General features: G+C 39.0%; 1 protein-coding gene across 2 annotated transcripts in view; it reads left to right on the top strand.

The window, feature by feature from the left end:
• Window positions 1–14,471, top strand: part of cc2d1b (coiled-coil and C2 domain containing 1B) — a 417,139-nt gene that overhangs the window by 3,211 nt on the left and 399,457 nt on the right. For both annotated transcript variants that reach the window (XM_078218575.1, XM_078218574.1), the window contains exons 2-8: window positions 3,241–3,379; window positions 5,767–5,867; window positions 7,479–7,598; window positions 8,674–8,811; window positions 9,630–9,975; window positions 10,323–10,447; window positions 12,584–12,659. In XM_078218575.1, coding sequence (XP_078074701.1) covers window positions 3,241–3,379; window positions 5,767–5,867; window positions 7,479–7,598; window positions 8,674–8,811; window positions 9,630–9,975; window positions 10,323–10,447; window positions 12,584–12,659 — 1,045 coding nt within the window. The remainder of the gene's footprint in view (window positions 1–3,240; window positions 3,380–5,766; window positions 5,868–7,478; window positions 7,599–8,673; window positions 8,812–9,629; window positions 9,976–10,322; window positions 10,448–12,583; window positions 12,660–14,471) is intronic.

The following is a 14,471-nucleotide window of genomic DNA, read 5'->3' as shown; positions in this document are numbered from 1 at the left end:
CTGTTCACATTTTACTCAGTGGCAAGCACAGCTGGATGTGAAGCACAGCTGGATGTGAAGCACAGCTGGATGTGAAGCACAGCTCTTTCGACTGCCTCAGCAATATGCCTTATTCCAACTCCAGAAAAGTACCCTGACTGTAACATTGTGGCACTTTTATTTCACATGCCAGCTACCTTTTACATTTTATAAATTTATCAATGGGGTGATATTGCCAGTTAGTTGTAGGAGTAGTTTACTATGAACTAGATTAATACCAGCCAAACTCATTTCACACGGGGCCAGTGGGAGACTTTTATCTCATCTGTCTGACCCTGATTTGAATCTTGGCCCAGCAGCAAAAGGCAATACATAACTGAGTTCCTGGATAATGTATTTTTAAAAAATTAAATCTGTGTAGTTCTGCTATTATTGTTGTTTTATTTTATCCTTTTCACTTGTTTTCACTTTGGATTGTTTTCTGGCTTGCTGGATGGCACATTAGTGCGGGTTATATTTCCAGACAGTTTACAGTAACTATTGTTTGCTAAAGTTGATGAGTTGGCTGAAAATTGCGGCTGTTCGAAAAAAGGTTTTTTATCAGTTGTAGTTTGGATATTATGCATCGCATGGAAATTCAATTCGGGTGTAAAATTTGCAATGCTGTGTCATTTGTGGTATATGTTGTCCTTACAGGAGGATTAAGATAAATGTTTGAATAATTTATGTATTATTTGCCTAATAGCTCACTGGGTAAATTCTGACCAGGCCCCAAACAACTGTATAGTATTGAATATTAAAGACTAGGATGAATCCAGGTTTGATTCCTAAAATACTAATTCCGTTGATGCCAACCAGAATAGTGTCATGAACACTGAACTCAAGGTTATGGAAGGGAAAATGATTCCTGTGCATTATCTCTAGTTAGAGCATCTTGCTGGAGGGTATTTTATTGGATCAGGTCATGAGTTTCCAGCTATGAAATATTTTATAGTCAAATAACATATTAACACTTGCAATCCAGGCCTGGAACACCAAGATGCCTATGTCAGATTCCTATTTATTGACAACAGCTCAGCCTTCAACACCATTATTCCTATGAAACCCATCTCCAAACTCCATGGCCTGGGGCTCAGCTCCTCCCTCTGTGACTGGATCCCAGACTTCCTAACCTACAGACTGCAATCACTAAGGATAGGCAACAACACCACCTCCATGATCATCCTCAACACCAGTGCCCAGCAAGGCTGTGTCCTGAGCCCCTTACTATACTCATATGCCTATGACTGTGTGGCCTAATTCCCCACCAACTCGATTTTCAAGTTTGCTGATGACACCACCGTAGTGGGTCAGATCTCAAACAATGACGCGACAGAGTACAGGAAAGGGAGAGAGAATCTGGTGAATTGGTGCAATGACAATAATCTCTCCTTTCAATGTAAACAAAACAAAGGAGATAGTCATCGAACTTCAGGAAGTGTAGTGGAAATGGTCGAGCTTCAAGTGTTTAGTTATTCAGATCACCAACAACCTCCATGCTGACGCTATAGTTAAGAAAGCCCATCAAAGCTGCTACTTTCTCAGGAGAATAAGGAAATTTGGCATGTCCGCTATGAATCATAGCATCCTTACAGTGCAGAAGGAGTTCATTCGGCTCATCGAGTCTGCACCAGCGACAACCCAGGCCTTAATCCCTTAGCCCCTCATATTTACCCTGCTAATCTCCCTGACACTAGGGTTAATTTAGCATGGCCAATCATCCTAACACTCTCATCTTTGGACTGTGTGAGTAAGCTGGAGCACTCGGAGGAAAAACACGCAGACACTGGGAGAATGTGCAAACTCCACATAGACAGTGACCCGAGGCTAGAATTGAACCCGGGTCCCTGGTGCTGTGAGGCAGCAGTGCTAACCACTGTGCCGCCCCTCGCTCACCAACCTTTACAGATGCACCATAGAAAGCATTCTTTCTGGTTGTATCACAGCTTGGTATGGCTCCTGCTCTGTCCAAGACTGCAAGAAACTACAAAGGATCATGAACGAAGCGCAGTCCATCACATAAACCAGATTCCCATCCATTGACACTGTCCACACTTCCTGCTGCGTCAGAAAAGCAGCCAACATAATCAAGGACCTCATGCATTCCGGACATGCTCTCTTCCACCTTCTTCCGTCGGCAAAAAGATACCAAATTCTGAGGACACTTACCAACCGACTCGAGAACAGCTTCTTCCCTGCTGCCATCAACTTTTTAATAGACCTACCTTGCATTAAGTTGATCTTTCTCTACACCCTAGCTATGACTGCAACACTACACTCTCCTCTGTACGGTATGCTTTGTATAGTGTGCAAGAAACAATACTTTTCACTGTATACCAATACATGTGACAATAAATCAAATCAAATATGTATGAGCACCTATGAGAAGTGATTCCTTGTCCAGGGTTCCAGAGAAATCCCCTGTAATTAAAGCCTAGCACAAGCCATCATTTTCAGGAGTGGGAAATAAAGATTTCTTAAAGCAAAACAGGACATGAAAACATTACAAACAAGATTTAATTGATGATGCTATGATCTGGCAGATGCTAACCAAATCCCAAGGGTAAACTTGGCGAGTTATCACAGCAATTTTCTATTTGGATTTTATTCCGAGAAGATATGTGTGCTGAAGTCAGGAATCTCATTCCAATAGAGTTTTGGAGATTTTAAATAGTTGATTAAAACATGTATTAACAAAAGAAAACTTAAATGCACAAGATTTCATTTATGCAGTTAAAATTAGTCTTGTAGAACATATCCTCAATAGATTCTTACTTGGTTAGACTCAAAAAAAATTATCACTTTAGGCACTGTTGTTTTACAGAAGCTTAATCTATAAAACAAATTACAGTAATATTGCTACAAGGCACAACCTACTATTGCTACAGGGGAAGATATGTCATCAGATTTTGTGCGCCCAGGTGAACATGCACATAACTGCATATGAGGGGGTCGCGTGTGAGGAAGGGGGTGGGGCCCATGTGAGAGGAAGGGAGATATGGGGGTGCATGAGAGGAGGGGGCTATGAGGGTGGGCCGCACATGATAGGAAGGGGGCGTGGGTAAAGGGAGTGGGGACGTCTGAAATGGGTTGCTGTAAATGGTAATTCGTAAGCTAATTACCATACCACATGTGTAATTAAATAACTTCACTGCTTATATTAGGTTAACAGGAAATTGCATGAGAGTCTTGTGACACTGATGTTTTTGCTCTCTGCTGCAGCTTGGTCTGTTTGTAGACTTTTCATGTGAAGATATAATGATGGATACAGAAGAGGATGGTGATGATGGGGATCTGGAAGCAGAATTGGCTGAAATAACTGGAAAGAAACCAGCCACGAAGCCAAAGCCTGAAGAAAAAAGTCAGTACAATCTTGGTTTATCCTCAACTTTTCTGGTTTATCCTTGTTGGAATTAAAAGCTGCTATTACCTCTGAGACCCTTTCATTCTATAAGTTAAATACTTGTTCTAAATAGTGACGTTACTGTTAATTTTAATGAAAAATTAGAAAGCTAAGCCCACCATGTATGGGCACTACACTTTTGTCATGGTATAGACTTAGGAGTTGGCCTGCTATGTAATTTTTTCATTGGAAAAAACAACTGAACAAGTAGACGGTTTTGACAACTTTCTAAGACCTTAATTTTGCATTTTTAAGCTATGAATTTTGCTGTAGATTTGAAAGCAAATGAAAATACTTCTGGAAAAACTTCCTAGAAAAACATTATGAAACCTCTAGTTGAGTAACTTGTTAAAGGGAAAGGCATTCTGCTGAATTGCCACATAACTTAAATGTTACAGCAACTTTAGGTCAGAAACCGCTTGGAACAGACATTTTGTGAAAGGGTTTATTTTTTGAGATTTTTTTGATCATTGGTTACTGTTTATTGGTTGAGTACAAACAATGAGGTAATCTGCTGAAATGTTATGTAAAATGGGTGAAAACATAGAGTTCAGCACCATGGGAATACATCAACAATGTATGTGATAATGCAGCTGTCACAGGAGCCAGCTCATAATTGGAACGACTGCTTCAGGCCTGCAGGAAAAAGCACAGGTGATAATGAGCACCTCCAAAAGACCACATTGTGACAAACGACAAACACCATCCAATCATGTTCTGGATGGCGAATCCTGGATGAGACCAGCCAAGTTTCATTTGTGCATGTCAACATTCTTAGCAACCACTATGAAGTCAAAGTATTGTTCATAATTAAGATGTGCTGTCTGACAAACTGATTCCAAATTTTGGTGAAAGAGAAAGATTTCAAAGTTCCATACCAATGGTTATGGAAATATACACGTGAATTACATTTACCTGTATTGTGTGCAAGGCATTTCTACCAAAATTAGAGCAGTTAACTAAAACATTGTCACTGTAGCCACACTTGTGGGTAGTCAGAAAGTTCTATTGGACAATACTGGGTTAGATGATGTGTAGGCATCTCTTACTACCATATTAAGAATTATGTGAAAGTACAGTAAAATATCCTTCCCTTTTAAATTTGTACATATATTGCTTTGTCTTCTCGAAGCAATCTCTTGGCTGCAAGTACCTAAAGGATTTGACACTGGTGCTAGTCAAGTTTTTCACAAATGTGGTCTACCTAATGTCAAGGGAATAGCAAATAGGGCCATGGATGTGAATAACAGAAAGCTTCTTAAAACAACAATACTACCTATAGTGAGAGACAGAGGAGAAGAGGCAATGGTTATCTTTTAAGTGGGAGAGATGATGAGTCCAGCTATATCTTAACATTTATATGTAGAGAATTCTATTGTAGGGACATCGTTCATGGGAATCAACTTAACCGTGCCATTTGAATTATTATAAATACGAGGTTTAATAAGATTATGTTTTGGGATTGTGCCTTTAATTTAGGATAAAATGAATGGGGGGGGGGGGGGGGGAGGGGGGCGGGCGGCATGGTGGCACAGTGGTTAGCACTGCAGCCTCACTGCACCAGGGACCCGGGTTCGATTCCCGGCTTGGGACACTGTCTGTGTGGAATTTGCACATTCTCTCCATGTCTGTGTGGGTTTCCTCCGTGTGCTCCGGTTTCCTCCCACAGTCTGAAAGATGCACTGGTTAGGTGCATTGACCCAAACAGGCGCCAGAGTGTGGCGACTAGGGGACCTTCACAGTAACTTCATTGCAGTGTTAATGTAAGCCTTACTTGTAATAAATAAACTTTAACTTTAACCTTAACCTGTTCTGAAGTCTACCTAACAACAAATGTGGCTGTTAAAAAGGGAGGCCTGGGTTGATTTGTGGGAAAGAGGTTTAAGGTTTTCAAATTTGGATACAATGGCAGCAGCACCTATGTTTATGGTGCTACAGTAACAGTGGGACTGCTAGTCTCAAGTCCCAGGATGGTGACTGTATTGGGTTATAAGCAGTTATGCTTTGCATTATCCATTTGCTTCAAGATAAAAGAGCACTGGAGCCTTGAGAGAGCAAATCAGCAGTTTCACCTGAAAACAAGGCCCATGTGATTCATGCTGCTATAGAGATTGGTTTTGACAAGGGAAGGGTTTCTAAGATATCCCTGAAATTCTCAGACACGGGCAGTCTGCCAGGATCTAGGAGAGAGTCAGCAGAGTTTGCCATGCAGGAATGTGGGTGAGAGCTCACGGTCAGATTGAAAAGACCAAATTCATGAGGATTTAAAACATGGATGGAAGATTTGTCTAGCTTGCGCAATGAGTCAAGACTGTTTTCTTTGACCTGGTGTTTTTTATCCACAGCACCTTTGCCAATGGACCATATAGAACAAATGGCTGAGGAATGTATGAAGGATGTGGATGAAGATGACGAAGATGATCTGGAAAATGATGAAGAACTTTTGGTAATTTGAAGTCTTGGGGCATAGCTTGGATAGATAAATAAGTACAATATTGAGGATCGTGATAGGTTAGCCGTGAGACACAGTGGTTAGCGTTGCTGCCTCATAGCTCTAGGGACCCTGGTTCAGTTCTGGTCTTGGGTGACTATGTGGAATTTGCACATTCTCCCTGTGCATGGGGTTCCTCCGGGTTATCTAATTTCCTCCCACAGTCCAAAGATGTGCAGGTTAGGTGGGTTGGACATGCAAAATTGCCCCTTAGTGTCCAAAGATGTGTAGGTTAGATGGGATTAGCCATGGTAAATGTGTGGAATTACAGGGATAGGGCAGGGGAGAGTGCCTGGGTAAAATACACTCTCTTTACAGTCAGTGCAGTCGATGGGCCAAATGGCCTCTTCTGCACTGTAGCATTTCTATGATTCCAGGATAAATTAGTTACATTTAGAACTCTCTTTTCAAATATTGTTGCTTGTAGTAATTGAAGAACTTTTTTTTTGTTACAAATATAGACACAGTTATTTAATTCCCATTTGTTCACGGGTCTCCTTATTGCCATGGAATTAATTCTAATAGATTTATTCTAATAGATTTAATCTTTCATCGGTTTCTTTAAAAAATATTTTATAAGGTTATATTTGGTGGAATTTGGGTTTTATTACTATTATTCCTAAATATTTTTCATTATATATGAATGCCATTTATTATGTATAAAGTTGCAGTGTTCCTTTCTTTTTAAAAATTCCCTCTTTTTTTATCTTTCCCCTTCATTTTTGAAGGTAGCAGCATTGTCTGTACGTGTGATGAATGTCAGATTTCTAATTATGGGGTCATGGCCAAGTGTAATCTTGTCCTTAGCTGATGTTTATATAAGTGCAGTGATCCAAAATGTGTCACTGAAATTGTGGCTGATTTTTTTTTTATCCTCTCCGTCCCCTCACCGAGATTAAGTCACCCAATTCTATGCAGACCTCTCAACATGCTGGCTCTGAATCCTGCGAGGTGGTGCTTTAATCCAGTAAACCATGTAGGAAATTCTTGTAATCTATCTTTTGAACAGTTATGAATTAGCCAACCTAGCATTGGTTAAATAAAGCTAATTACAAAGCTTGATTATCCATGCAACAATTATTTTAATAAACAATTTGAATCTATGGCATTTCCCTTTTATCGTATCAAATATGTGTTTTTAAATCGGGTCTTTAAATAAGATTTAGATGTTTGGAGTCATGGATGATTGTTTTATTCATGTTATTCTCAGAATAGTTTTTGAAGCCATAAATGTTAACTCTGTTTAAAGTTAATCCTTTATGTAAGCACCTCTGAAAGTATCCTTTTAAATTATGTCCATTCGTTCCTCGCTTTGTTTCACAAATCCTGTACATAGCACCTGTCCGTCTGCTACCTCAAACTTCTTGTTAACCTTCCAAAGGGTTAAGGTGCAAAAAGGGACTACAATTAATATTCCAATTGCAACTTTGTTGTTTCCACTAATTAACCTATGTTTTGCACTAGTTAATTTTTCAGTGGTATGGTAATGCATTGGATAGCATAGTGGTAAAGGAGAGTATGCAAAACAAAACCATACAAGTAAAATTATTTTATTTTATAACTAAGGCAGAGCTAAAGGAAATGGTTCAGGAGGAGGAGGACGAGGAAGAAGAATCTACAGATGCACCTGTTCCCATAGTGTGTGCTCCAGGACCAGTGAATCAACTTCCTGTTTCTCAGTCTCAGGTAAACACTGTTTTTAAAAATAAAAGATTATTCTTGTATCTTTTCAGAGCTATTTACTTAAAAAAACTTAACCTTTAGTACCACACAGATTGAATGTTGTAATATTTTTGCAAGGATTTAGAATATAAAAATAGGGAAATTTTGCCACAGCAGTAGTGAGATCACACCTGGAGTACTGTGTACAGTTTTGGTCTCCTTGAGAGACCAAATTGCATTAGAAGTAGTTCAAAAAAAGTTCATTTGACTGATTACTGGGATGAAGATGTTATCTTATGAGGAAAGGTTGAACAAGTTAGGCTTATATCCATTGGAGTTTAGAAAAATGAGAGGTGATCTTACATAAGATTCTGAGGTTACTCCACAGGGTGGTTGTTAGGCAGATTTTTTCCACTTATCAGAGAGACTAGAAATAGGGGACACAGTTTAACAATAAAGGTCATCCATTTAAGGAGATGTTAAGAATTTTTTTCTGCGGGTCATTAGTGTGTGGAATTCACTTCGTATAGAGCAGTAGAGGATGGGTCATTGACTATATTCAATGAATTAGATTCGTGATTCCAAAGGAGTCAAAGGTACTGGGGAAAATGGTGTTGAAGCCACATTCAGATCAACCATGATTTTAACATATTATGGAGCAGGCTCAAGGGGCCGAATGGCCTACTCTTGCTCCTAATTCATATGTTTGTATGTATATCAGCAGGGATGCAGTTGCAACAGTGACTATATAATTTGGAAGTTATGGCAGCAATGTTACTTCTAGACACAGATGAGGTACTTGGAGTTTGCATCAGATCTAGTTTAAGTCTAGCCTAATGCAAAGCTACATTTTAAAACACAGTCTACACTAATAGCATCATTTAATAACTTAATTTGTAGGTAAGAGGAACATAATATTGTCCCATTTTATAAAGCCACAGATCACATTTTTAGACATTCAACACAATTAGGTGATAAATGTTTAGTGAACTGAAAAAAACACAGTTACAAAAATTTAAATCACTTGAGTAAAGTTAAGGTCATCTTTTTGATTTGAAAAATAAAATCCAATTTCTCGAAGTTATTTTCTTTTTCCAAGTCAAGTGCAATTTCTGTGAATGCTGGTGGATTACAAGATATACTGGAAAATAGACTCCAGATGTACAGGGTTGCAATTAGTAATGCAAAGGAAGCTGGAGAGACATCAAAAATGCGGAGATATGAGCGAGGGCTAAAGGTATGTTTTAAATGTTTATGTCATTTGTATTGCATCTTTCTTGTAGTTTAAGCTGTAAAACGAGGGTAGTTAAGTCTTCTCTAGGACTGTCACTGAGTTGCTTTACAATCGGCCAAAATACTAATGCTGATCTATGTCCAGCCCACACCTAAAGCTTATGTGTTGCGAGGTTCCATCTAATGACTTGACCAAGAGCTAACCAAGCCGCTTGAATGATGGTTTGCATTAAGATAGTATTGTTACTGACATTATTTTCACCATGATTTAATGTTCCAGCAAGGTGGGAAAAGGAACATTTCTTTTGTACTATTCCAGCAGTTCGTGTACAGCTCCATATACTCGCCACCTAAGACATTTTCGAATTATTCTTTGCAATAACTCTATTGCTCTACCATTGTACTGCCATAGCTGAAATTAAACATTTTGTGTTTAAAAGCAAGAGTTGTGTGTTGTGTACTCTTGACACCTACTGTACAATTTGCTAAAAGAGCTGTTCATAACTAAACTTGTGGACTGAAATTCCCTGGCTGTTCATGCCCTGCCAGCACTGCCAGAGAAAATGGAGAATTTTGGTGCTCAGCCAAATCTCCGTTCATTGCAGTGGGACAGGAGAATCCCAGTTGCAGGCGAGGTCGGAGAATCCAGCCCATGGTGTTTCACAAGAATATTGAGGTATTCCATCTACTGTCAGATAATTTGGATCAGTTATTTGCAGAGCCCTTGTTATAGTTTTGTCAGGAAGGTTCTATTTCGTAAATTAAATTCTATTTAATGTGGCAAGGATTGTGCAATCTTCATCTGTTTCTTCTGTTTAATAGACACTACAGACTATGCTGGCTTCTGCAAAGAAAGGTAAAAAGATAGAGGAAGCCGAAATTCCTCCCCCAGTTGCTACTGGTAAAAGTAGTGCCACAGTTCTCCAATCCGATGGCTTGAGTGCAGAAAGTTTGGAAGCTGAATGTGTGAAAGATGGAATAGCTGAACTGCACCAGGATGCACCAGAACCAGCAGATGAGGCAGCACTACCTAAGCCTAATGTTACCATGTTGCCTGTGATGTCATCCGTGTCTGAGCCTCAAAGCATCGCAGAGTCTGTAACTTCTGGTCAGTCAGAGATCATGGATGTATCCACTACTGCTGACAAGGCAATTAATGATAGCTCAGGTATTGTATCAAATTATTATAAATTTGTAGGATTTTATCCTGGTTTAAATAATTCAGGTGGAGTCCATGATGGGGCAGGTTATACAAAATTGAATCATGGCACAAATCTGCTCAGTAGACTTTTACTATCGGCAGTCTTGTTGATTAATGTTTTTTTGTGACTATTTGAGAAAGGGTTGGTAATTTCGGAAGCAGGAAGCAGTTTGTCAACTTGTCTCAGTTTGGGGTGATGCAAAATCAGCTTGAATGCAAATTAGGAATGTTGCCTAAAGCAGTCATCTAAAGCCATTCTTGTTACAGATGAATTTGGCTATTTTTAAAGGCAGTTTTGTTTTTATGCTTTACAGGGTGTGATGATGCAAAGACAAAAGTATTATTGATTGGAAGACAGAAGGAGTATAAATTGGCTGCACTGAGAGCAAAACAGCAAGGAGACATCACAAAGGCTAAAGAATACATGAAAATCAGCAAAGTAAAGCTTTGTCATTTTAAAAAAAATAAATCCATTGATCTGTATAGACTGGTAATGTGTGACATTGAAAATATGCTGAATTAGAACCATTAGAAAATTAATTTCTGTAAAATTACATTTGATTTTGTTTTCAACAATTTGAAGACACAGTTGCAAATACTTCATGCTCTCCATGTTTTAGTATTCGTGAAATCAGTTAAATATCTGATGAGTAACAACGTTCCATTAATAGAAACTGTCAATGCAACTGGTTAGTATGACAAGTTACCTATCTACTCTATCAAAAATAAGTTCATAATATCAATTATGCCAACAAAGGGAGTGATATCGAGTACCAAATAGTGTTCCTGTGGGAGGAAGAGCAAATCGGAATAACCTGAATTACATCCTCAATTTTTGAGTAGGCAATTAAAAAGCAGCATTAGTTTTCCAGCCGTGTTTTTTGGGAAGGGTATATTGCAAAAAGAAACGAGAAAGGAAGGGAAAAACAAGGTACATGCAAATTACAGGAGCGACTAGGTATTTGTCAGTTTTAAAACTTAGTACATTAATTGTGAGTTGTATTTGAACATATATTTGAATGGATGTTAAGGGGAGCCCTGATAGAGGTCTACAAAATTGAGGCATAGACAGGGTGGATAGTCAGAGGCTTTTTCCAAGGATGGAAGTGTCAATTACAAGGGAGCACAGGCTCAAGGTGAGAGGGGGAAAGTTTAAGGGAGATGTGCAGGAGAAGTTTTTCAGGCAGAGAGTGGTGGGTGCCTAGAACGCGCTGCTGGAGGAGGTGGTGGAAGCAGGCACATTCACAACATTTAAGAAGCATCTGATGGGTAGATGAATAGGGAGGGAATAGAGGGATACAGACTAAGGAAGGGCAGAAGATCTTTAATTTAGTTAGGGCATCATGATCGGCACAGGCTTGGAGGGCCAAAGGCCTGTTCTTGTGCTGTACTTTTCTTTGTTCTTTGTGTGTGTGTATATAGGTTAGTCTAGCAGGCATCACTTTTTATTAAATGTAAAATAGTTTTAAAATGCAGGCTGATTTGACATGCAGCCTATGACCAATGAGTACATTTGAATCTCGAGTTCCTTGAACAAGCAGGGCTAACTAGTTAAGCACTGACGCGATCCTCTGTTTACTTAAAAATAATTGGACTTTGAAGGGAAACAGTTTTCCATCGTAGAATAATATATTTTGAATTGCCCCAAGCCTTATTTTTTTTAAAAAGTGTATAATTTCAAATAGAAGCAGAAAATGTGGAGAAAACTCAGCAGGTCTGGCGTGATCTGTGGGAGGAGAAATGATACCAACATTTCATATCAATGGTTCTGATGAAAGGTCATCAACCAGAAACGTTTGTTTCCCTTTCCACAAATGTTGCCTGAGCAGCTGACAATATGCAGCATTTTCCGTTTCAATTTTAGAGTTAAAGCATCCACAGTATTTTGCTGTAATATGTCACTGGAGCTAGCTGCAAACAATGCAATGTGTGATTTTATTTGCTTGAGATATAAGACTGGTAAGATCACTGATTTAGTGACTAATCTTTATTCCATTTGATTGCTATAAAATCCAGACATTGTCATGTCAAAACTTTGGTTGAGTGCCACAAAGGTATCTTAACCAGTGATATAGAAAACAATTATGCCGATAAAATATTAAACTGTTGGATGATGCAATAGTTTAAAGTCTTTTAAGTTTGTGGAATGTCAGATCAGTCGATGTGCCTGAAATCTGTGCTGTAATGGAAATTACTGTATTTACAGTAATGAGTTTCTGAAACCAACCAGTATGGAAAATGATCAATGCTGCCTTTCTAGACAGTAGTTTATTTAACCTACCTTAGCGACCACTTGTGAACTTACATTTTAAAATTTTTTTCAGACTTTCTGTATGCTGCATATTTTGTTTGTCTGGTGTTTCCCATAATTTAATTTTCAGACAAACCTTCAGGTGCTATAAATTTTTCTCGTGATTCCAAAGGCGCATTTCTTACTTAGGAGCCATGTAATATTATGCTTGCAGCTCCACCTACAGATGCAATTATTTTGGACAATTGTGATCATGTACCATTTGTAACATATAGCAGATATACACAGATTTAAAAGTGTGTTTTCCATTTCTTGTTTCTTCAGAAATTTGATGTTGTAATAAAGGCTTTGGATAGTGGGGAGCCTGTGGATCTGAGTAATCTGCCACCATCTCCAACAGGTGGGAATGCATGGATTTGTAATTGTAGAGTTGTTGGCTTCATTTTTGTCCACTTGTAAAACTGTTCTTTTCCTGTGATAGTATATTGCAACTTGGGAGGAAACCTAAACTCTGGATTTATTATTTTTAAACTCTCACCCACACCGAAGTAGTGACTTTATTGTATTATTGTACAGGCTTTAAGTAAGTCCATATTGCTCTGATCTGAAGCTGATCACAAGTTCAATTCTGGGGTACATTGTTCCACTCTGTGCAAATGCATTACTATCACGCGCAATTTATTTCAGTCCATTCAAACATTTAATTTACCCCTCTCGACAGTGCCAAGCTATGCAAAAATACATAAAAATTGTTTTTATATGTGCACAAATTTCAACACTTCATTTGAGATCTCATGAATCCCTAAGAATTGGTCAGCAATTCATATGTTTTAATGAAAACTTCCCTTCTGAAGTTGTAGTTTTGTACTCGATATAACACACTACAATTTAGTATTCCATCCAAGTCATAGAATCCCTACGGTGCAGGAGGAGGCCATTTGGCCCATCGAGCCTGCACCAACGACAACCCCACCTGGACCCTATCCCTGTAACCCCACATATTTACCCTGCTAATCCCCCTGACACTAAGGGGCAACTTAGCATGGCCAATCCACCTGACCTGCACATCTTTGGACTGTGGGAGGTAACCGGAGCACCCGGAGGAAACCCACGCAGACATGGGGAGAATATGTGGCGTTTGCGCAGTCACCCGAGGCCGGAATTGAACCTGGGTTCCTGGTGCTGTGAGGTCGCAGTGCTAACCAATGTGGCCACTGTGCTGCTGACAGTGAGCATAAAAAGTGAGCATGTTGACCATGGGAAGTCATCATGAAGCTTGGTCTTTACCCAAAGTTCGATACATATATTATTCAACAAGCATTAAGATACTGAAATCAATTATAGTGTTCTCCCCACTACCTTGGCAGCTGAAATAATTTCAATGATTCCTCCTAACACACCCATGCATCCCTTGTTTTTAGAGTGCAACAGTCAATCATTGTTGAAGCAAGTGGATTTTCAAGGAGTCCCAGGATACTCATTCCCTCGAAAATGATGACCTGTATATGTAAAATTGATCGTGTCTAGGGGGAGTGCAGAGGTGACAAGCAGATTGGCACAATAAAAACAGTTTATTGGCAAAATCTATGGCCTGATCCGATGTAACGTGTGTAGTGCTGGCAGAGTGCTCAATACCAGATCTAGTCTCCCCAGTGCCTGGGTTGGATTGAGGATGCATTAAATAATAACAACATCACTGCATCTCAAATTGGTTCCCGTCAACTGCAAGATCTGCAGGTTCTGTAAGTGGGTCCCAACTGGCTGAGATCAACTGATTCAAGAAAGAAACCTGAGACTTTCCTGATCTGCATGGCATGATATGCTTATTTTTCTGTGTATTTATTCAATGAATCATTAGGAGTTCTTACATTCCCATTTTAAAATTAATTTAACTTTTGTAGGATTTCTGCATGGTGCAATTTGGTGAAATATACGTTTCAACAAATATCTTTCAGGAAATGAAAGAAAAGCAACCTTTTGTTGAGATACTAGATGAATTTTGACAGATCCATCCTAAACAGTACTGCTGACATATCAAACTCATACCTGATAGACACACAAGTTTAGGCATCTATGTATATATCTTTTCACATGCCAGTCATGAAATTAATTTAATCTTTGCAATAGTCATGACCACTTGAAATTATTTTAATTTTTCATTTTTAGCTAGTCATAATTAATAGACGGGCCAACCAGAGCAAATCAGTTTTAA

Source organism: Mustelus asterias, chromosome 8 (genome assembly GCF_964213995.1).
Source record: "Mustelus asterias chromosome 8, sMusAst1.hap1.1, whole genome shotgun sequence".
NCBI classification, from domain to species: domain Eukaryota; kingdom Metazoa; phylum Chordata; class Chondrichthyes; order Carcharhiniformes; family Triakidae; genus Mustelus; species Mustelus asterias.
This window is presented reverse-complemented; position numbering and strand designations above follow the sequence as displayed.